We start from the raw sequence: 22848 nt of genomic DNA, 5'->3' as shown, positions 1-22848 counted from the left end.
CATACGAAACGGGTGCCTTACTCCAAATCCACGGCAGCTTCGACTGCTTGGATAACAATGCAGAGAGGCATCAGCTGAGTTGCTGCTGAAGGCCAAAGCACTGTTACAATTTAGGTACATGGCGAGTCCTACCTCTCGAGTGCTGTACTGTTTTAGCAGCAGTTTCGAAACCCACAAAGCTTTTAGAAAAACTTTAAGGACAAACATATCGTATGTTTGTAAATATAAATGCACTTTCTTAACAGCTCATCATTCACCAATCGTGACGACTTTGTCACAAGCGGCGGAACAAAGTCGAGTGATTGTGAAACTAGAAATTTCCAAATAACCAGAGCACTGGTAAAATCCTTCTGATCTGTACAGAACAATCAGTATCCTGCAAGCCCATCACAGAGTTCGAACGATAATTATTTTAGAACTTCACCGCTTCGTTTTAGCAGTTACTATCCGGAGTCGTTTAACTGATATTATAGCTTGAAAGATGGTACAGAGTGTCAAGAATCCAGCATGGAACCCGACCTTGTGAAAAGCATCTAAATTATGTTGAGTTGTCGTCAGGTTCAGGCAACCACAAATAATTGTTTGGCAACAGAATATGAGGTACCTGATGCAATATTATAAGCGGCATTTACTACAGCATGTGCATGAACCATTGGGAAGCGGACGTTTGAGTTTGGACGTGAACATTACAGTGAACATCTAATACTTATCGTCAAGTAAGAACATTAGAATCTCTATGTTAGAAACTATGCTGATGCTGTTTGATTATTACTTATGTGAAAAGCATCCGAAAAATATTCACTTGCAGATATTCATGTGCATTATTCTAATTGACATTAAGAGAAGTGGGTTGATGTTTTCCTTGCAACAGCAATTCTTTAATGAATCTTATTGACTTTTCCAGACATGAATGAGTTAGAGGAGCCATTAAGTGCTGGTAGTTGAAAAGTTTCTTCACCAGGCAGCCCTGGTGCTGGGCGTTTCTACCAGGTGCGATTGGTTGATAAACGGACGCAGACGAAGGAGGAAAGACTGGAGGCGATTTAGCTAGATTCAAGCGGGCGGGGAGTACAACATTGACGCTGGCCAGGGTGTGTCTGTTTTTGCAGGACCAGTTCAAAAAGGGAAGCTGAGGGAATCCACACCTGAACCCGAACTCCCAAGCAACTTCTGAACGAGCAACGGATTTAATCAGGGAATACTCTACTCGTTGCAGCCCGTGCCAATCGGGTGCCGACCTCATCAGGAACCTGGGCTGGCTGGCTGGCGCCCACGATACCCGCCTTGCGCATCTCCTCTGTCAACCGTCCCTTGCACTGAAGAGTGAAGATTCTTCAAAGTCAAGTTGGCGCTGCTTGCCAGGTACATTACTGCAGTCGTTACGGAATAGAAGTATCCTGGGGTTCCTTTATACACTACTTCGGTTTTGATGTACGCTTCGCTGCACTATCTATTTTCACACTAACTGCATCAATTGCAGTAAGTAAGGCCAAGGTAAACATCAGCTGGCCTGGGATTCTAAGTCCCTTACAAACACCACTTTGCAAGGTTTGTATTCCAGAACTGACTCAAGCTGATAGAGGCTGCATAACCGGTTGGCCCACTTTAAGAGTTACTGCAGGAACTGTGTGTACATCAACCCCCTTTGGACAAACCTCTTCCAACATAACTCTCACTTGTTGGGCTTTTAGTCATTTTCTATTCTGCGAGGAAATATAGCTTCCTGAACCGAAAAGTTATCCCGTACATACGGTAGATGGCATGTACGGAAGCACACGAAGGGCCGCGCTGCCACAATAGATGAATTAGTGTGAGCTTCTTGAGAGGGTTTCCGGATGTCAGTGAGGTCCTAGAAGTGGAAACGACCTTGTAGATGTTGTTGTAGAAACTTCAGCGCGAAAGAGCGCTGCCTTTGTTTCAAAACCTATAATTGATCTGTCTCCGTTGATCACTTCTGTTGTGGGAGCCCATCACCATCGACTGGTTGTAGTACCGACTGCGATGGTGGGACCGATCATTCATCCAAATCAGAAAGCTTTTCGGTTGCAATCTCTTCGGCTCGCGGTTGGTTGCGGCTACACCGGCCCATTCCCAGCATGTGATTGCGTAGAAGTAAGAGGGGGAGAGACGTCCAAGTGCATGGAGCATGGTCTTCAATTCATGCTGTCGTGTTCAGGGCTTGTCATGTATAGTTAAGGATGAGTGGTGTCCAGATGCGAGAGTAGCCAGGGATTGTCATGCAAACTCCGATTGCAACAGGCTGTGACCATCGCAGTTTGACGAAGGAATTTTCCAATCACGTATCTAGAAATGAAAGGTAAGATAAAACTTTTCTCATCTTTGCAGTCGATGTTCAGAACTTTGCCACTGACACTCCACAAAAATAAGTATCCCAGTGCGCTGTATCATTGCATTGCTTGTCGTCTCTGTTGTCCGGTGCTCTGTTCCTGGCCAGACAAAGTTAGAGCCTTCTGGGGATGCGCCTAGATGAGCACAACAATCTCGAGCTCGTCAGTGGTTCGTCGTCGTCAATGGCAACAGACACTGAAGCCAAACAGTTGTGAAGTCTGTTATAATTCCAGGGCTGGCACGTCTCTAGGAACCACGCTCGTGCAATACTAGAAGAAGGGCGTAGACTAATTCTCAAATGCGCGTGATCTGCAAATTCTGCGTCAAACAATTCTTCCTAGCCAATTGCTTGATTTGATGAGAATTTGGATGAGAATAAAATAAAATAAAAACGTGCCGGCTCAGTATGCCTACGTTATCTGCAATTAAGACAGTTGCGCATCACTGGTAATCATGGGTGTACCAAAGGAATTCTGAGATGTCTGGGCGACTCTACAGCCGCTACTTTTTTCCATAGGTTCCACAATTATTATTTTTGTATCACACAACCATGCAAACTTAAAATAAAGAAGAACCATAAGCTTGGGGATGTTTCTAAGTACCATCATGCATAACGGTCCAGAACCTGTAAACCTCGTTTAAATAACGTGAGGTTGAAATCCGTATCCACAGAGAGGCCCCCTTCAAATGAAGTGGGGAATTCCTCACTTCAAAGGACTGTAGTCTCTAGCCAGTTGTATGCCTTGTGAAACATGACGTGCGATCTATTTATGACGATTATATTCTTGCAATCTTCTATTCTTTAGGGGCTTGTGGAGGAGGTGGTGCATTTATAAGAAGCAGAGAATTATGGTGAAGACGTCCCCAGAATTTGACAGCTATTGAGCTTGAATGGCAAGGTCCCCCATCGTTGATACAAATTGTGGCACTAGCGGCGTTTATCTTTCTCCTTCCTTCGACCAGAAATGAGCTAGGTGAAAAGTAACTTGGCCGAAGGATGGTGATGATAGTGAGTTGCTGAGCTCACTGCAAGGCCATCTCTGTCGGAATCATATTTCTCAGATCATTTAGATGAGAATCCAGACTATCTATAGAATGATGTTTGTGAAAAAAATATATATCGTGATGATATATATCGTGATTATCATATTCTTGGTTCCTTTCAAACTTTCACTACATTTTACTACAATCTGCGTTGTCGACTCTGAAAGTCAACAATGACCGGAACTAAACACTCATTGGATTATTCATGGAGATTGTGCTGGTGGGAAACGATTCTCGATGCTGGAAAGCAGCAGAAAAACAACATTATAACTTCGACAGTATATTCCACATATTTTGTTGGTACGAAAAAAGGTGACTTAAGGTCATTGCAGATTAGCCATGATCGTACGGACAAATAGAATGTGCTCACTGTGCTAATTTGTTAAATGTAGTGCGAGGTTTCGGAAGTGGCGACGAGTCCAGAATCGCTCAGAACCACATACTGCAGTCACTCTCTACAAGCGCTTGTTACAGCTTCAAGGTGTGGAGTTTTTTTTTTCTTTATTCATCTCAGACGCAACCCAAACTTTGTGCAAGGCATCCGTTTGGGCTGGCGTTCATTAACGATCACGTCGTGACAACTTTACTGATCTTGCACGTGCGCGCCATAAGTGGCGGCAAGGTTCCACTGTGGCTTCGAGGAGTTGAGAAGAGGATATTCGATGCGTAAAAAAGCAAAATTTGAAAAGCTCGCTTCTACCTCATCTTCAAGAAAGCTCCATTTTCTTTCTAAAGTCACCCCCATACATGCACATTCTCATTCCTAATGCTCAAAGTCAAATAACGCCCCTTCAATTGAACTCATCAAGTGTCATCTTTTGAGTAACAATATATTACACATTATCAGAACTGATTTGCTCTGTGAAGTACTTTTACAGACATACCCTATTTAGCACGTAATGATAGAATTAACAGCGGACCATCATCGCAGGGATACAACCCTGCAGTATAGAAGTCGCCTTTTTGTACTTATTCCCAATTCGTAATCTACACAAGATCGATGGCTGTGCGCCTCACGTCAAGTTGTAAAACAACCATCAGCACAAGTATGCCACACCTTCGTTTATCAATATTCGATGCCCGGCACTTCTCGTAGTGGGATCCCATGCTAAGCCAATGTGTACCAAAACAGTCCTTGGACACGCAACTCATGCTTCGACATGCATCCAAAAGCCCAGCAGCTGCACCTGCAGTAAATATGGGATTGTTCCTCACATACCCTGCAGAATCACTTGAGCAACCGTTCAGATTCCGTATATACTTATTCAAGTGATGCAGCACCACAACAATTATTTATGTTAATGGTGAGCCTAGAAAGACGCGGACTGTTTACACTTTGACAAAAGTTAAATTTTGGGTGAGCAAAGTATTCATCAGTATGTCACTCGACGTGCCGAGGCTGCAAGTAAACCGTAACAAGCTGGGATCCAGAAAACAGAAAAAGAAAATGAACAAAGAAAATATATATATATATATATATATATAAACAAGATTCCTGTTACCAATACGTTGCTAGAGCTATGAAGCAGAAGTGATCAGTCCGAACAGTGCGCATGTAGAGCAGCCATGGTGTGCTGGTAGGGACGCTCCTCCCATGTGGATCTTAAGTAACAAACCCCTTGGTTGCACACAGCTTGGCACGAATTTCTGGTATCATTCCGCTACAACTCGGGGAGAATAAGTTTGACGACTACCAAATGATGCCAGACAAGTCTACCGCTGCAATTCAACAGGCTCTCTACTGTTTCGACTTTCTGCAGTCACCGAAGTCGGCGAAATACGAAAACTGCCGACTAAAGAGGACTGACTGCAGCAATTCAAAACTGAAGCATGAACCACTGCAACTTGGTAAGCAAACAACACGAACGTCGAGCATTACTTATCACTAAGGGATAAGACAAATGGTAGGGTACTATGTCTGAGCATGCCACAAACTAACCCACTCAGTGATGGCGGAAGGAGGAAGAGCTTCGTGCCAAACTGAGGCTTCCAAGGGGCGGCACTTGGAGTGCACCCTACCAGCCGTCGGGTCCTTCGGGGCTGGGACATTGAGCTCCAGATGCAGAGCCCACATCACGTACGTTCGTCGAGATCCAGCGCTTGTGTCTGTACCTTTCGAAGTGAGACACCTGCCTGCAAAACCTCTGAAGAACTCTTCTTATGTACTTTCTGCAGGCCCTCGAATGACGAAGGTCAGGTAAGTGAGGGACAAGCACTGGCAAACGTGTGAAAACCGACGGACGCTCGTACCACCGGAAAATCCCTCTGTTACAAATGAAAAATTGTACCAATTTCTGCTATTCTAGAGAGTGCAGCGAATCCTCCTCCTAACCCTCTATTTTCGGTAGTCCGTCCCTCGATTGGCCTGGGCCAGGAGCGCCAAACGATGGGTCTACCGCGAAATTTTTGCTTTGTGCAAAAATTCTCGGGAGAGACTTTGTCAAAAGTGCAGTTTCCCAGAGGATACGACCCCGATCGACTTTGTCCGTAGTGCCTCTCGTGTGGTGGGAAAATTAATTCGAGAGAAATCTGGTTCACAGTGGGCCATTACCACTGACAATCCTCCCTCGACCGCGAACTAGTATGCTTTACTTAGCCGGGCCCATAGGAATTCCCTGGCTAGGCATCGACTCCATTCTGACGGTTAGCATCTGCTCATCCTCCAGCCCTCCCTTGGTCGAAAATTTATCTGTCATGTGCTGGTGGCCACAGGATACCTGAACAAGAATGGTGCAAGTAATACACATGATCAACCGTCGAAGTACAGCTACCACGGTGCAACTCTTACTCAAGGACAGTTCAGGTTCTCAAACTGACATTGTTGTTGAAATAAAAACACGGCTTTCTTCGCATCGGAAGATTTACCCAGGCTGGCATGATACAATTCCACCAATTTTTAAACCAAGTATTACACCACATCCTTTTCCTCCACCGCTCCAAATAAAACTTTGAGTATGATTCATGATTAGTAGTTCCATCCCTAGTTCACTGAGATTGTATAATCAAATCCCAACTGGTTAAGAAGCTCATCATGGGTTCAAACGTGAGACGGAAGTGGAGCAGACCAACCACTGTGGGAACTGGCATCTGCGAAAGATCGTGATTTCGGTGCGCCTGCTATTCACTGCATATCACAATTGACTTCATTTTTTGAGTAAACCAAGTGGTGTTCAGGATCAACATCCAGACCAAAACCGTGGATGGACCCACCGTATGGTAGGTTGTGAGAATATCCTAAGTAATGATCCATCATGCATAACAAGGTTTCGGACCAGCTGCGACCAGGTGCTGAATCTTATTTTCCTCTTCCACTTCCTGCTCATCACCTCAGCAACATATGCGTAGCGGACATGAACCTACGACCATCTTTCTAGACAAAGAAACAAGATGATAGTCAGCACCCATTATTATATTGCTATCCGGTTGCTCCTTTTCTGCACAGAGCGGGACACGATTGGTGCACACATATTCAATGAAACCAGAGAAATGTGTACATCTGCAGGCCGGGGCCCTTCCTTGCCGTCAGGCATACACTAGAGAGAGGGGGAGGTGGGGGGCAGTTGTGATCAGACAGCCCTGAAACGGCGATGGCGATTGGTCCCGCTACATTGTAGTCAAGCCAAGCCAAGCCAGTGCGGTGTTCGAGTGCGGCACCGGTGATCAGTTCCGGTCACACGTGGCGGGGCTCATTCAGGGATGTTATGGGCCAAGCGCCGTAGACGGCCGAGTATCAGGGACGGGAAGGAAGACAGGCAAGCAGCAAAGCAAAACAAAAGCCAGGTTGAAAGTTTCTGATCTTCCTTCTTTCCTTCCTTCCGCATTCGAATCTAACTCTCTCGCTCTCTCTCTCACGCTGCTACCACTGCTGCTTCTGCTGCTGCTGCAGTCGGGCCTCGCCATTGCCAGTCCAACCAACTCTGCCCTGGCCTGCTCTCCGATGTCGTGCCGCTTCCACGCATTATCCGGCCAAGCACACTGGGCAGGGAAAGAGGGGCAGAGGGCAGGGCTTGCACACTCGTAGCCCCCCTCCCCCACCTTCCGCGCCTGTTCGTCCTGTCCCTGTGTCACCCCCACGGCCTTCCCCCGCGCACGCTTCACCCCCTCTCTACTTGTCCCACTCCTTGCTCTCTTTCTTTCGTTAGATTCTCTTTCTATGTCTACATGTCCCTTTCGTTCTCTTTCTACAGACTTCGCGCTCTCTCTCTATCTCTACCAGTTTCTTTCTCTTTACATGCACGAGATCATCATTCTATTAATAGATGTGATGTTTTTGGATAAAGATGGATGTATCATCTTTTTTTTCACTTTTTTGTGCTTTTGGGCGTGAATATGATGTCCTGAAATTAACACTTAGATTTTTAAAAGATGTTTGTATCTATAATATAGATGTACTATACCAACAACTATAATTTAAGGTGTCTTGTTATCATGTCTTAGATTCATGATCTTTCAACAACTCAAAAATATTTTTTATTAGTTGTCAAAGTTTAAAATCATTAAATTTTAGCCATAAATAATATGCTAATGCAACAAATTTTTATATTTTTTAGTTTTTTTTATTTTATTTTCCATAATACAATCTTAACAATAAAAATAAAGACAAAATTTCAAATATATCTCTTAAATATCCTAAAATATCAAGAATATCTTTATGTTTTTTATAATAGTAAATATATCCCTAGTCATTGATAGGATATTACTATTCATTTATTCAATGACACCACCTACGAAGCCATCTATAGTAAAGTCTCTTGCACCTTTGTAAATACCAACTCTCAAACAACAAACATACAAACTCTAAAATGACAAGATCATAATTGACTCACAACCAGTTATATCTTAAAATACTTAATGCTTTTGAAAAATAAGACAATATTTCCTTATTATTTAAAAAAAATGTTTTATTAATAAAAAAATAACTTATTTTACAAATAATAAAAGTATTTTTTGAACACTTTTTATAGAAATGATAAAGCTAATTTAGCAAAGATTTTGTGATGGTAGTAATAATGACTTCTATTGTATTATGTAAGTACTTTCTTTGTTAGAAGCTTAGGATTTGTATATGAAAAGCATGGTTTGAGAAGACCATCTTGCTTAATCCCAAGCCTTCACATTTTAGTAGCAATTGCTAAAAATACCAAAATATATGTAAATCTTACTTTTCAAAAACATATTTGACCTACAACTTTTTATTCATTATATATAAATTAATACAATTACTAGCCATGGAAAATTACATGCCTATTTATTTTATTAAATATATGTATATATTTTAAAAGAATTGAGCATTTTAAGATACATTAAATTACAAGTCAATTATAATCTTGATGTTTTAGAATTAATATAATTTATTTTTAAAAATTAGCATTTGTAAAGGTGAATAGAACCTTGTTATAGATGACATTGAAAGTGATGTAGCAAGACGAGCTAATGGTGATATTATATCAATGTCAAGAGATACATTTGTTATTATAAAGAATGCATGGATATTTTGTCAAGGATATAAATCTCAAAGAAAAAAAATCCTCAATACATTCTTGTAATACTGAAAAGAACTGAAAAGTCACTCAAAGATAATATAATATTGAACTAAGATGGCTACTATCAAAAACAAGAAGATTAAAAAAACTTGAAAGAAGACTAAAGACTAGAAAGGCATTAACAAGAGTGAAGAAGGCTTTACTTTTGCTTCCATATGTATTCTCAACTAAGAGCTACATAGAGATGTCCTATAAGACTTCTAAACAATGTTGACTTTGTAAAACATGTATCTTAACTTGCAAGGCAAGTTATCTATATGAGGGCCACATAATTAACTTACTCCGCAAGCTATCAAAACATGTTTAATTTGTTGACTAAGTTTCTAGCTTATCAATCAACTTCAAACACATGTTAAAACAAAACAACGTCTATGAAGCTTCTAGGAAGTCTTTTTAGAAGGTATTATGAAATTAATCTATTTTTATTTATTTTTACTTATTTCTATCTATTTCTATCTAATCATATAGATATTTATTAGATTATGTATGTATATCAATGACATTACTTTTCCTTCTAGAGATGAGTTCTACAAGGAGCGGTCTTCATATGTTGAAGAAATCCAAGATGCAACAAATTTTATTTTCCACATACTCTGATTTTTGTTCTCTTTGAAGATGGTTGATAGATCTTCTCAGTCATTGATAGTATCTTATATCAAGGCAAAAAAACCACCCTATTATTTAATTTTTGTTGAGGCCTTCGTAACTTCTTTCAAATAAAATATTTAAAACATTGTCAGGAGTTGTTTCTACCTGTAATAAAATCACTAAACATTGAGATTCTCTTCCAAGGTCATGATATCAAACAAATTGTATCTCGCCATGTCAAGGACAAGAACTCGATGAAAGCTAAAGAGTAAGTGAGACTTTTCTCAAAAAAGAAATAGGACAAAATAGAAATATGTATATTAAGAAAGAAACTGGAATGGCTATTGCCAAAATATAAGAAAACTAGAGACCCTTGAAACTAGACTAGAAGCAAGAAAGGAGTTGACAAGAGTGAAGAGGGCTTCACTCTTGCCTCTATATATACTATCTAACTAGAAGCCACATGGCGATGTTCTATAAGACCTCCAATATATGTTGACTTTCTAGGCCACATGCCTTTGCTTGCAAGGCAAGTTTTCTATGGATGGACCACGTAGTTAGCTTGTTCTTTAAGCTTCCAACATGTGTGGCTCATGGCTAACTTGTTGACCAAGTTTCTAACCTAAAAGTCAACTATAGACTCCTATAAAGTCAAAGCAGCGTCTATGAAGCTTCTAAGAAGCTTCTCTAGAAGATATTACATAATTAACCTACTTTTATCTAATTTTACATACTTTTATCTATTCATATACGTAATTATATGTATATCCGTGACATTACCCTCCCTTCTAGGGACGAGTTCCACGAGAAGCGGTGATTATATATTGAAAAAATCTAATATGCGGCGAATTGTATTTGCTACATACTCTGATCTTTGTTCTCTTCGAAGATAGTTGATGGGTCCTCTTAGCCATCGATAGTGTCCCATTCCAGGGCGAGAAGACCACCCTGTTATTTGATCACTGTTGAGGCCTTCATAACTTCCTTCAAATAATACATTTGAAACACCATCAGGAGTCGTTCCTATTTCCAATAATATCACCAAACATCGAGAATCTCTTCCAAGGTCGTGATACCAAACGCGTTGTATCTCACCATCTATTCGAGGAAGAACATGTCGTTCTTGAGGGTCTTCATCTCGGTTGCGTCATCTTGAAGGTTGTGACAATTGCAATGTCTCATCCGGTAAGTCAGCAAACGAAGGTTCTTGAGTTGAATCCGCTGGTTGTTGGCTCTCCATCTAATTAGCGTCACAAAATGCAAAGAAGTTACAAACAAGGATAGGAAATTGAATGTTATCTTGCCTCAATCTTGTCTCTTTTATAAGAGAGGTTTTCATCTTGGTTTTGATGGATGTCGTTGATGAAAAACTTTGACTTTAGCTGATGCATTTGCTAGATTCCTAGATGGCTCCCATGTGCGCTCACTAATATCATATCCGCGCCAATGAACAAGATATTCTAGCTTATTTCGGCGCCGCCTTGAGTCTAATATCTCTTCCACCTCAAATTCTTCATTATTATCTACTTCTATAGGAGGCGGTGGCATTTGTCTTCTTCCTTGTATATCCACTGTCTTATATGGTTCAAGAAGAGACACGTGGAATACAGGATGGATCTTCATTGACTCCGGTAGATGTAACCGATATGCAACTGGGTTGATCTGTTCAGAAACAGAAAAGGGGCCAAGCCTACGATAGTCCAACTTGTCACAAGGTCGAGTAGTCTTGATATTGCGACGAAGTAGCCATACCTTATCACCCACATTGATTTGTGGTTGCTCCTTACGATATAGATCTGCGTTTATCTTTTGTCGTTCTTGAGCTTCCTTCAATTGTGTCTTCATTATTGCATGTAACTCTGACAACCGATTTGCCATATCTTCTGCTGCAGGATTATCAACTTTTGAAAAATCAAAAGTATCAAGTCGTGGATGATAGCCATAATTGGTAAAGAAAGGTGTTTGTTGCATGGAAGAATGTACCGTATTATTATAAGCAAACTCTGCCAATGGCAGAAGGGTTGTCCAATCATCTTGTTGGTAGTTGATAGTACACCTTAAATATTGCTCCAAGACTTGGTTTACGCGCTCTGTTTGTCCATCAATTTGAGGATGGAAAGCCGAAGATAGCTTTATGTCCACTTTTAAAATCTTGAAAAGGGTCCTCCAAAATCTTGACACAAATTGAGTTCCCCTATCCGATATGATATCTTTAGGTAATCCATGATAGCGATAGATATTATCAATGAAAAGCTTAGCTGTTTCTTCACCTGTGATAGATTTTGTACATGGCACAAAATGTGCCATCTTGGTGAAACGATCTACTATCACAAATATAGAATCATAAGATCTTGAGCTTGGAAGATCTGTGATGAAATCCATAGAAAGAGAAGACCATGGTTGTTCTAGTATAGGTAATGGCTGAAGAAGTCCGTAAGGTCGATGACGAGGAATTTTTGATCTTGAACAAATATCACATGATTGTACAAAGTCTTTGACTGACTTCCACATTTGTGGCCACCAAAAATCTCTTGATATGAGTTCCAAAGTCTTATTATATCCAAAGTGCCCTGCTGCTGGAAAGTCATGACGTGCTTGAAGAACACGTAAACGTGCTTCTCTTTCTGGAACATATAGGCGTCCTTCAAAATATAATAGATTATTCTTGAACTCGAACTTAGAAGAATCATGAGACTTGGAAGAATTATTCTCGATATCATAAACAAGAGGGTCTGAGGACATACTGGACTGGATTTGCTTGAGAAAAGTTGAATCAACAGTCAATGTTGATTTCATTGCTCGGAGATGAAATTGCTCCGGTTTCAAGAGGACCGTTCTTTGTTGCTCAAAAGCTGCATCTCCTTCTTTTGGTGCAAAATAAGAACATCTAGATAGGGCATCGGACAAACCTTGTTGTTTTCCTAGCCGATAAGTGATAATGAACTCGAATCTTGACAAAGACATACTCCAACGAGCTTGACGACGATTCAACACGCGTGCTGACATGAAATACTCGAGGTTCTTGTGATCTGTATACACAGTGACTGGACTAGAAGCGCCTTCTAGATAATGACGCCATTCTTGAAAGGAATCCATGATCGCAAGAAGTTCTTTATCGTGGATCTCATAATTGATCTCGGCTGCTGAGAATTTTCTTGAATGAAAAGCTATCGGATGGAGTTTGTCATTTGTTCCCATTTGTGATAAAACTGCACCCAAGGCAAAATCTGATGCATCTGTTTCCATAAAAAATGCCTTGAAAAAGTCAACACGATATAAGACTGGTGCAGAGACAAACGATGTCTTCAAGGCTTCAAATGCTGCTTCTGCTTCTTGATTCCATTGAAATTTATCTTTACTAGTCAAGCGTGTAAGTGGAGCTGCAACTTGTGAGAAATCTTTAATGAAGATCCGATAGTAATTGGCAAATCCCAAGAAACATTGGACATCTCTTACCGTCCTTGGAATCTTCCAATCCACGATTGTTTGGACTTTCTTAGAATCCATCATGAGACCATCATTTGAAATGATGTATCCTAAAAAGTCAACTTGAGTAGTGTGAAATAAACACTTTTCCATCTTGGCGTACAATCCTGCATCTCTAAGTTTTTGTAATACTTGACGAACATGTATTTCATGTTCTTCGACGTTCTTGGAATAGATCAGGATATCGTCTAGATAGCAGACGACAAAATTGTCTAAGAATTCACAAAATACATCATTCATGAGATGTTGAAAAGCAGCTGGTGCATTCGTGAGTCCAAAGGGCATGACATTATATTCGAAATGTCCATACCTGGTTCGAAACGCAGTCTTCCATTCATCTCCTTCTTTGATCCGTACTAGATTATATGCTCCTCTTAGATCTATTTTTGTATAGATCTTAGCTTGATTCAACTGGTCAAGGAGTCCTGATATCAAAGGTAATGGATACCTGTTCTTGATTGTGATCTTGTTGAGTCCTCGATAATCAACACACATTCGTAAAGATCCATCTTTTTTCTTTACGAATAGAATTGGAGCTCCTGCTGGAGATTTTGAATGGCGTATGAAATTCTTCGCTAAATTCTCGTCAATATATGTCTTGAGTTCAGCCATCTCATCTTGCGATAAACTGTAAATTGGTCCAAATGGTGGCTGAGTTCCTTCCTTGAGGTCGATCGAACAATCATATGGACGATGCTCAGGAAGAATATCTGCATTCTTTTTCTCAAAAACGTCTTGATACTCCTGATATTGACTTGGAATGCCACTTGAAGTCTTTACGTTTTCAGAAATAGGTGCAGTATAAATAGCAAAAGTTGATCCTTCTTTTGCTGCGTGTATAAATGCTTTTGCACCTATCAGTACGGGTTTTACTGTACTAGACTTATAATTTTTTACTTGGTTCGTAGAACTATTAATAATGCTTTTGGAAAAGTCAAGTTTGCGCAAATTCCAATCTATTCGAGGGTTATATTTTTCTAGCCAGGATAAACCTAAAATAACTGGATTGGACGGGGATTTAATTATGTTAAAAGCTATGTAGCTATCATGACCGTCTATTGTTACTTTTATAGGATGAGTTTCATGAGTGACATCTCCAGAAGACAAGGGACGACCATCTATGCCTTCTACATGTACTGGTTTAGGTTTCTGTATATAGGGTATTTTACGACTTTTAACAAATTGTTCATCTAAAAAACATGCTGAGGCTCCCGAATCTAATAAAGTAGAGGCTTTGTAATTCTTAGGTCCTAAATATAAGTCTATTATAAAACAAGGAGAGGGTTCTGAGGAGAGGATAGGACCTTCATTAGGAATTGTACAAGGTTCCAGCTGCACGGTCCCTATTGTAGCTGGACGAATCCGTTTTCCGACATGTTGTCTTCTTTGACCGTCGTACCCCTCATTTTATAGTTGCGTCATTTCTTTGGACAATGTTGAGTAGTGTGCTTAGATTCTCCGCAATACAAACATAATCCTTCTTGACGACGACGAATCTTTTCTTGCTCAGTTAGAGGTTTAAAACGTACCGCGTCAATTTGCATGTCTTCTACTTCCGAATGTACGTTTGGCAAAGATGTTGATGTTGCCATTGAGTAATAACGTTGAAGTTCCCGTGAATGATTCTCAGATCGAAATTCAAAAAGTCGATTATCACATTTTACCGCAAAATCGATTGCTTGACTCAAAGTTTGAGGATCAGGTAAGTTGAGCATCAATTTCTTTACTTCGTATTGCAATCCATAAAGAAATTGACTGATGAGTGCAGCATCATCCCACTTGATGTCAATTGTAAGTTGTCGAAATTGTGAAGCATATACTGTTACTGAGCGATTTCCTTGTCGCAGAATTCGGATCTTATTTGTTACAACACGAGTTGCATCGTGTTCACCATACATAGATCGAAACTCCACCAAAAAAGCTTCCAAATTGTCCAATATTGGATTTCGTTGTTCAAGAAAAGACGAAAACCACGATAAAGCAGAACCAGAAAGTAGAGTGCCAATAAACCTGACTTGTGATCCTAGAGTTGGATAGCTTTGCGGTTGAAGTTCAATTGCCAATTGTACTTGATTGATGAACCCTCGAAACTTTGATCTCGTACCATCAAATTTCTCAGGTAAGGCAATTCTTGGTTCTCTAGTGCTTATAGGGTGTTGTACAATTGGAGAAGGAACGTGATTTGTTGTAGATGTTGAAGTAGCTCCGATCATCTCTATATCTCCACTTTCTGCTATTCTTGTTCTTTCCTGTGTTCGTGAATTGAGTTGATGCATCGCAAGCATTAACTCCCTCATTTGCTCTTGCATTTGTGCCATTGCACTCTTCATTTCAACAAGCTCTGTCATAATGACACTAAGAAGAAAAATTTGTTTGATATTGCTCAAGACAAAAGAAAAGAAAGACTTGATAACAAAGAAGATACTAAGAACAATATCAGTTTAGAAGTGGGTAATCCGCAAACTTCTAATACGCTTATGTTTTGTCAAGAGAAAGGGGTAATCCACTCTTACTCAAGAAAAAACAAAGCTCTGATATTGTAAGTGTACTCTTGTCAATCTGTCAAGGACAAGAAATCGATGAAAGCTAAAGAGTAAGTGAGACTTTTCTCAAAAAAGAAATAGGACAAAATAGAAATATGTATATTAAGAAAGAAACTGGAATGGCTATTGCCAAAATATAAGAAAACTAGAGACCCTTGAAACTAGACTAGAAGCAAGAAAGGAGTTGACAAGAGTGAAGAGGGCTTCACTCTTGCCTCTATATATACTATCTAACTAGAAGCCACATGGCGATGTTCTATAAGACCTCCAATATATGTTGACTTTCTAGGCCACATGCCTTTGCTTGCAAGGCAAGTTTTCTATGGATGGACCACGTAGTTAGCTTGTTCTTTAAGCTTCCAACATGTGTGGCTCATGGCTAACTTGTTGACCAAGTTTCTAACCTAAAAGTCAACTATAGACTCCTATAAAGTCAAAGCAGCGTCTATGAAGCTTCTAAGAAGCTTCTCTAGAAGATATTACATAATTAACCTACTTTTATCTACTTTTACATACTTTTATCCATTCATATAGGTAATTATATGTATGTCCGTGACACGCCATCTATTTGAGGAAGGACATGTCATTCTTGAGGATCTTCATCTCGATTACATCGTCTTGAAGATTGTGACAATTATAATGTCTTGTTTGATAAGTGAGCAATTGAAAGCTCTTGAGTTAAATTTGCTAGTTGTTGGTTCTCTATCTCATTATTATTACAAATATACAGAAGTTACGAAGAATGATGGAAAGTAGAGTGTTTACTTCTTTTGATCTTATTTTTTTTATGGTAAAGATTTTTTATTCTTCATCTTAGTTTTGATAAATGTTGAAAATGAAAAGCTTCACTTCTCTTAGCTACATTTCCAAGATTTTTTTATTGACTCACATGTGTATTCATTAATATCATATCCATGCTAATGGACAACATATTTCAACTTATTTTGGCATTGTCTTGAATCTAAGACTTCTTCTATCTCAAACTCTTAATTATTATCTACTTCTATAAGAATCAATGGCATTTGTCTTCCTTCCAAAATATTCATTGTTTTATATGGTTTAAAAAGAGACATTTGAATTACGAGTTAGATCTTCATAGACTCTGATAGATATAATCAATAAGCAATATAATTGACTTGTTCATTATTAGAAAAAGATTCAAGCCTAGAATAATCTAACTTGTCACAAGAACAGGTAGTATTGATATTGCAATGAAGTAATCATACCTTGTCACTTACATTGAATTGTGATCATTCCTTGTAATATGCATATGCATTGATCTTTTGTTGTTCTTGAGCTTCATTTGAATGTGCTTTCATTGTTGCATGTAATTTTGATAAATAATTTATCAAATCTTTTGTTGCAAGATTATCAATTTTTGAAAAGTCAAAAGTATCAAGTTATATATGATAATCATAATTGGTAAAGAAAAATATTTGTTAAGTAGAATAATGTATCTAATTATTATACATAAAATTTGTCAATGGTAAAAGAATTATTCAATCATCTTGATGATAATTGATAGTACATCTCAAATACTGCTCTAAAATTTAATTAACCTATTCTGTTTATCCATCAATTTGAAGATAAAAATCCAAATAAAGCTTTATTTTTACTTGTAATATCTTTAAAAACATTTTCCAAAATATTGATATAAATTGAGTCTTCGTATCTAATATAATATCCTTGAGCAATCTATGATAATAAAAGATGTTGTCAAAAAAAAGTTTAGTTGTTTTTTCACCTATTATAGATTTTGTACATAGTACAAAATGTGCTATCTCGATATAATATTCTATTACTACAAATATAGAATCATACAAACGTAAGATTGAAAGAATCTTGATAAAATCGATAAAAATAAAAGACCGTGATTATTTGCAAATAGGTAATGGCTAAAAAATTCCATTAAATCAATGACAAGGACTTTTGAATCTTGAACAAATATCATATGATTGCACAAAGTCTTTGACTGCCTTTTACATTTGAGGCTACTAAAAATCTCTCAATATTAGCTCCAAAGTCTTCTTGTACCCAAAATGTTCGGCTGCTAAAAAGTCATGATAAGTTTGAAGAACATGTAATCATGCCCTACCTTCTAAAATATATAATTGTCCCTAAAAATAGAATAAGTTTTTCTTATATTCGAACTTCGAAGTATCATGATACTTAAAAGAATTATTTTTGATATCACGCATAAGATGATCAATAGGCATACTTGATTGAATTTATTCTACAAAAGTTGAATCAACAGTCAATGTTGATTTTATTGCTTAAAGGTGAAAATACTCTAGCTTCAAAAAAAATGTTCTTTGTTGATCAAAAGATGCATTTCCTTCTTTCGGTGTAAGATAAGAACATCTTAAAAGGACATTTGATAAATCTTTTTATTTTTTGGATTAATAAGTGATCTTGAAATCAAATCTTAATAAAGACATGCTCCAACAAGCTTCGCGACAATTCAAAACACATATTGACATGAAATACTTGACGTTCTTATGATCTATATACTTTGTGATTAGACTCAAATAGCCTTCTAAATAATGATTCCACAATTGCAAGGAACTCTTTGTCATGGATGTCATAATTGAACTTATTTGCTGAAAATATTTTAGAATTAAAAGCTATTTGATGGAATTTGTCATCTACTCCCATTTGTGATAATATTATACTTGAGAAAAAATCTAATGCATTTATTTCCATAAAAAATACTTTAGAAAAGTCAACATGATATAAAATTGGTATAGAAATAAATTCTTTTTTTAAAGCATCAAACAATGCTTTAGCTCCTTTACTCCACTAAAGTTTGTTTTTAAAAATCAAATGTTTAAGTTGAGTTGCAACTTGAGAAAAATTCTTCATAAAGATGTAATAGTAATTGAAAAAGTCTAAAAAGTATTGCATATCTCTTATTATTTTTAGAATATTTTAATCCATGATATTTTGGACCTTCTTTAGATCTATTATTAGTTATTTATTACAGATGATGTATCCTAAGAAGTCAACTAGAGTACTGTAGAATATATGCTTTTCTAACTTGGCATATAATCTTACATCTTTAAATTTTATAACATACAACAAATATGAACTTCATACTCTTTTCTATTTTTAGAATAGATTAAGATATCGTCTAAATAATACATAATAAAATCATCAAGAAACTTACAAAAGACATCATTCATTAGATGTTGAAAAGTAGTGGGTGCATTCATGAGTCCAAAAGGCATGACATTTTATTCAAAATACCCATATCTGATTCAAAACATAATTTTTCATTCATTTCTTTTTTTAATGCGTACCAGATTATATGCTCATTATAGATCTATTTTTGTATAAATCTTTGCTTGATTCAGTTAATCAAGAAGTCTTGAAATTAAAAGTAGAGAATACCTATTCATGATGGTGATCTTATTGAGTCCTCGATATTCTACATATATTTGCAGAGATTCATCTTTTTTCTTCACAAATAAGATAAGAGCCTTAATTCAAGATTTAAAATGACATATAAAAATTTTAGCCAAAGTTTTCATAAATGTATTGCTTGAGTGCAACCAACTTGTTTTGAAATAGGCTATAGATTGGTCTAAATGGTGGTTGAGCTCCTTCATGAAGATTGATGGAACAATCATAAAGATGATGCTTTAAAAGAATATCTGTGTTCTTCTTTTCAAAAACATCCTAGAAATCTTGATACTAGCTAGAAAAATTATTTCACGTCTTCTTGCCATCAAAAATAGGTGTGGCATATTAAAAAAAAAGATAATCCTTCTTTTACAACATGCATAAAAGCTCTTGCATCTACCAATAAGAATTTAGATATATTAGATTTATGTATTTTTACTTGACTAAGGAGATTTTAGATTTAACTATCAAAAAGATTAAAGTTACTAGAAATCTAATCTATTTAAAGATAGAATAGGATATTTATTAGGAAATACATAAGATTTTAGCCGTATGATCCTTATTGTAATAATAAAAGATTTTTTCTTGACAAAACGTCTTCTTGGCAGCTATGCTTTTTATTTTATGGTTGTATTATTTTTTTGAATAATGTTGAGTAAGGTATTTAGCTTTTCTACAATATAAGTTTTGATATCATCAAGTCTTTTTTTTTCTTTGTGTGAAATTCAAAAGGTATTGTATGAATTTACATTGTTTTTAGCCTTAATGAATGTATTTTTGAAAACTTGGGAGTTGCCTTTATTATTTGATTTGTTCCTCTCATGCCAAGTCTTTTTTCTTGACATCCTTCAAATAATTAATTATTACATATAATGGCTTGAGTAATAAATTATTCCAAAGATTTTGCCTATGACATTGTCAATAACAAATCTTTGACATTATCTTTTAACTTATATCAAAATTGATTAATAAAGGATTTTTCATTCCATTCTATAAAAGCGAGGTTTTGGAATTTAGCAACATATATTTAATTTAACTCTAAACCTTCAAAACACAACAATAGAAGTAGGATAATCTATTCATTTCTAAAACAAAGGAGAAACAGTAAGTCATCACTCTTATCAAATTGTCAACGACATGAATCTTGAAGAAAATAAATCTTCAATATATTCTTGTGTTATAGAAAAGAACTGGAAAGTCACTCAAAGATGATATAATATTAAACTAAAATGGCTATTACCAAAAACAAGAAAACTAAAAAATCTTGAAACAAGACTAAGGACTAAAAAGGTATTAGCAAGAGTGAAAAAGGCTCATGCTGGAGATTTGGATTGGCATATGAATTTCTTGGCTAGATTCTCTTCAATATACTCCTTGAATTTGACTAACACATTTTACAAAAAATTATAGATTGGTTTAGGGTTTAGGGTTTAGGGTTTTAGGGTTTAGGGTATAAATGGCAATTGTGCTCTTTTTTGAAGGTCAATTAAGCAATCATAGGGACCATGTTTTGAAAGAATAATTACATTTTTTTTCTCAAATACATCTTATAAATCCTAATATTTTCTTGGAATACCACTTCAAATCTTTACACCATTAGAAACTAATGTGACATAAATAATACAAGGTGATCTTTCTTTTGTAGCATGCAAAAAAGATCTTGCACTTACAAACATAGGTTTAATTGTAGTAGACTTATGATTTTCTACTTGATTAATTACACTCTTGGTTATACTTTTAAAAAAGTCAAGAATACGAGAAATCCAATCTATTCAAAGATTGTATTTTTTTAACCACGATAAACTTAAAATGATTGGATTAGAAGAAGATCTAATGATATTAAATACCACAAAGCAATTATGACCATTGATTATTACTTTTATAGGAAGGATTTTGTGAGTAACATCTCCAAAAGATAACGGGCGACCATCTATGACTTCTATATGAACATATTTAGTTTTTCTTACTAAAGATATGTTAAGTCTTTTAGCAAATTCTTCATCTAAAAAATATGTTGAGGCTCTTGAATCTAATAAGGCAAAGGCTTTGTAATGTATAGGTCCTAAAATAATATTTATTGTAAAACAAGGAGAGGGTTCTGAGAAGAAAATAAGACCTTCATTAGGTATTGTATAAGATTCCAGCTGCACAACCCCTATTGTAGCTGGACATACTCATTTTTTGATATATTGTCTTCTTTGACATTTGTACTCTTCATTCTATAATTTTGTTGCTTCTTTGAACAATGTTGAGCATTGTGCTTAGATTTTTTATAATATAAGTACAATCCTTCCTAATGGAGGTGAGTCTTTTTTTGTTCACTAAGAGATTTGAAACATACCACATTAATTTGCATATCTTCTACTTCTGAATGTAGGTGTTGAGGAGGCATTGGTATTGCCATTGAATTATAGTAATGTTGAGGCCGAGTTTTCTAACTCTTAGATCAAAATTCAAAAAGTTGATTGTTACACTTCATAGCAAAGTCGATTGCTTAACTCAATGTATGAGAATTAGGTAAGTTGAGCATCAATTTCTTTACCTCATATTATAATCTATAGAAAAATTGGTTAATAAGTGTAGCATCATCCCACTTGATATCAGTTGTAAGTTGTCAAAATTTTGAAGCATATAATATTACGGATTAATTGCCTTGTCACAAAATATGGATCTTGTTGGTTGTAACACAAGTAGTGTCATGTTCACCATACATAGATCAACACTCTACTAAAAATTCCTCTAAATTATCCAATATTGGATCTTATTGTTCAAAAAAAGATGAAAACCACGATAATGTTGAATTTGAAAGAAGTGTATCAATGAATCTAACTTGTAACCTTGGAGTTGGATAACTTTGGCATTGAAGTTCAATCACAAGTTATACTTAATTATTAAATCCTCAAAACTCGGACCTTGTACCATCAAACTTCTTTCGTAAGGCAAGTCTTGATTCCCTAATATGAGAAGGATGTTCCATTGTAGGAGAAAGGATATGATTAGGTGTAGATGTTGAAGCAGCTCCAATCATATCTATATTTTTACTTTCTGCAATTCTTGTTGATCTTTATGGTCGTAAACTGAGTTGATGCATCGCAAGCATTAACTCCTAAAATTGTTCTTACATTTGTATTATTGCACTCTTCATTTCAACAAGCACTGCAATGATAATACTTGGAAAATAAATATCTAATATTGCTCAAGACAAGCAAAAGATGGGACGTTGTCGTATTACGTGCTTTCCTGCTCGAGAATGCGTCGGGCGTCTGGCTGTAGAAGGTAGTATGGAGATCCGCTAACATTCAAGCAGTCTATCGGTTTTTGACTGTTGGAATATAAACAACTGCAAGAATACACCGTAAATCTATTTAGATGTCCTTCGACTGCTCGCCGAAGTCCTTTTTGCCCCAGCCGGTAGGTCTCTAAACGTTACAGAGAACCACAAACAACCCAAACTGCTAATCTTTGATACCGCTTTATACTCACGATCTTATATCCAGTGACTGTCATGTTAGATTAATCCAATAAATTTCATTCACTCCGCATACTCGATCCTATAGACACCCTTTTAATTCTTCAATCACAAACGTAACTTCGATTTCACAAAACAGTCAAGAATAATCACACCCACTTCATTAAAATCCCGATTCACCAGTACAGCACTGACTTCAGCAACGATTGCCTCAGTCTTCCCAAAAACCTATGAAGAAAAAAAAATCCAATTCTCTGTCTTTTTTCCCCGCTCCGAAGCATGAAGCTAGCTCTTCGACCCTTCTAAAAACCTTTCCTTTCTTAACCTATCCTCTCCTTTAACCCTAATTCTCCCCTCTCTCAAATCCTAGCCTCTGAATTTCTTCAATCTTCCGTCTTGGATCTGGAATTGGCTCCCGTCGTCA

General features: G+C 37.0%; 1 protein-coding gene across 1 annotated transcript; it reads right to left on the bottom strand.

Moving 5' to 3' along the window:
- Positions 1-4169: 4169 nt before the first annotated feature.
- LOC149986485 (uncharacterized) lies at positions 4170-22462 on the bottom strand. The gene is made up of 3 exons (XM_090246833.1): positions 22439-22462; positions 6463-7452; positions 4170-6110 (listed from the first exon to the last, which is right to left on the bottom strand). The coding sequence occupies exons 1-2, from the start codon at positions 22460-22462 to the stop codon at positions 7093-7095; spliced, it is 384 nt and encodes a 127-aa protein (XP_090102959.1). The 3' UTR covers positions 4170-6110; positions 6463-7092.
- Between the last annotated feature and the right edge of the window lie 386 nt (positions 22463-22848).

Source organism: Physcomitrium patens, chromosome 23 (assembly GCF_059467195.1).
Source record: "Physcomitrium patens ecotype Gransden chromosome 23, ASM5946719v1, whole genome shotgun sequence".
Classification (NCBI taxonomy): domain Eukaryota; kingdom Viridiplantae; phylum Streptophyta; class Bryopsida; order Funariales; family Funariaceae; genus Physcomitrium; species Physcomitrium patens.
The sequence above is the reverse complement of the archived record's forward strand: the minus strand, read 5'-3'. Positions and strand labels throughout refer to the sequence as shown.

Excerpts from the sequence above, each read along its gene's own strand:
- LOC149986485 (XM_090246833.1), bottom strand. The coding sequence starts at position 22,462 with ATGACAGTCACTGGATATAAGATC. Across the intron at positions 7,453-22,438 it reads CAGTCACTGGATATAAGATC|GGACAGGACGAACAGGCGCG; the intron begins GTGAGTATAAAG and ends GGGGTGACACAG.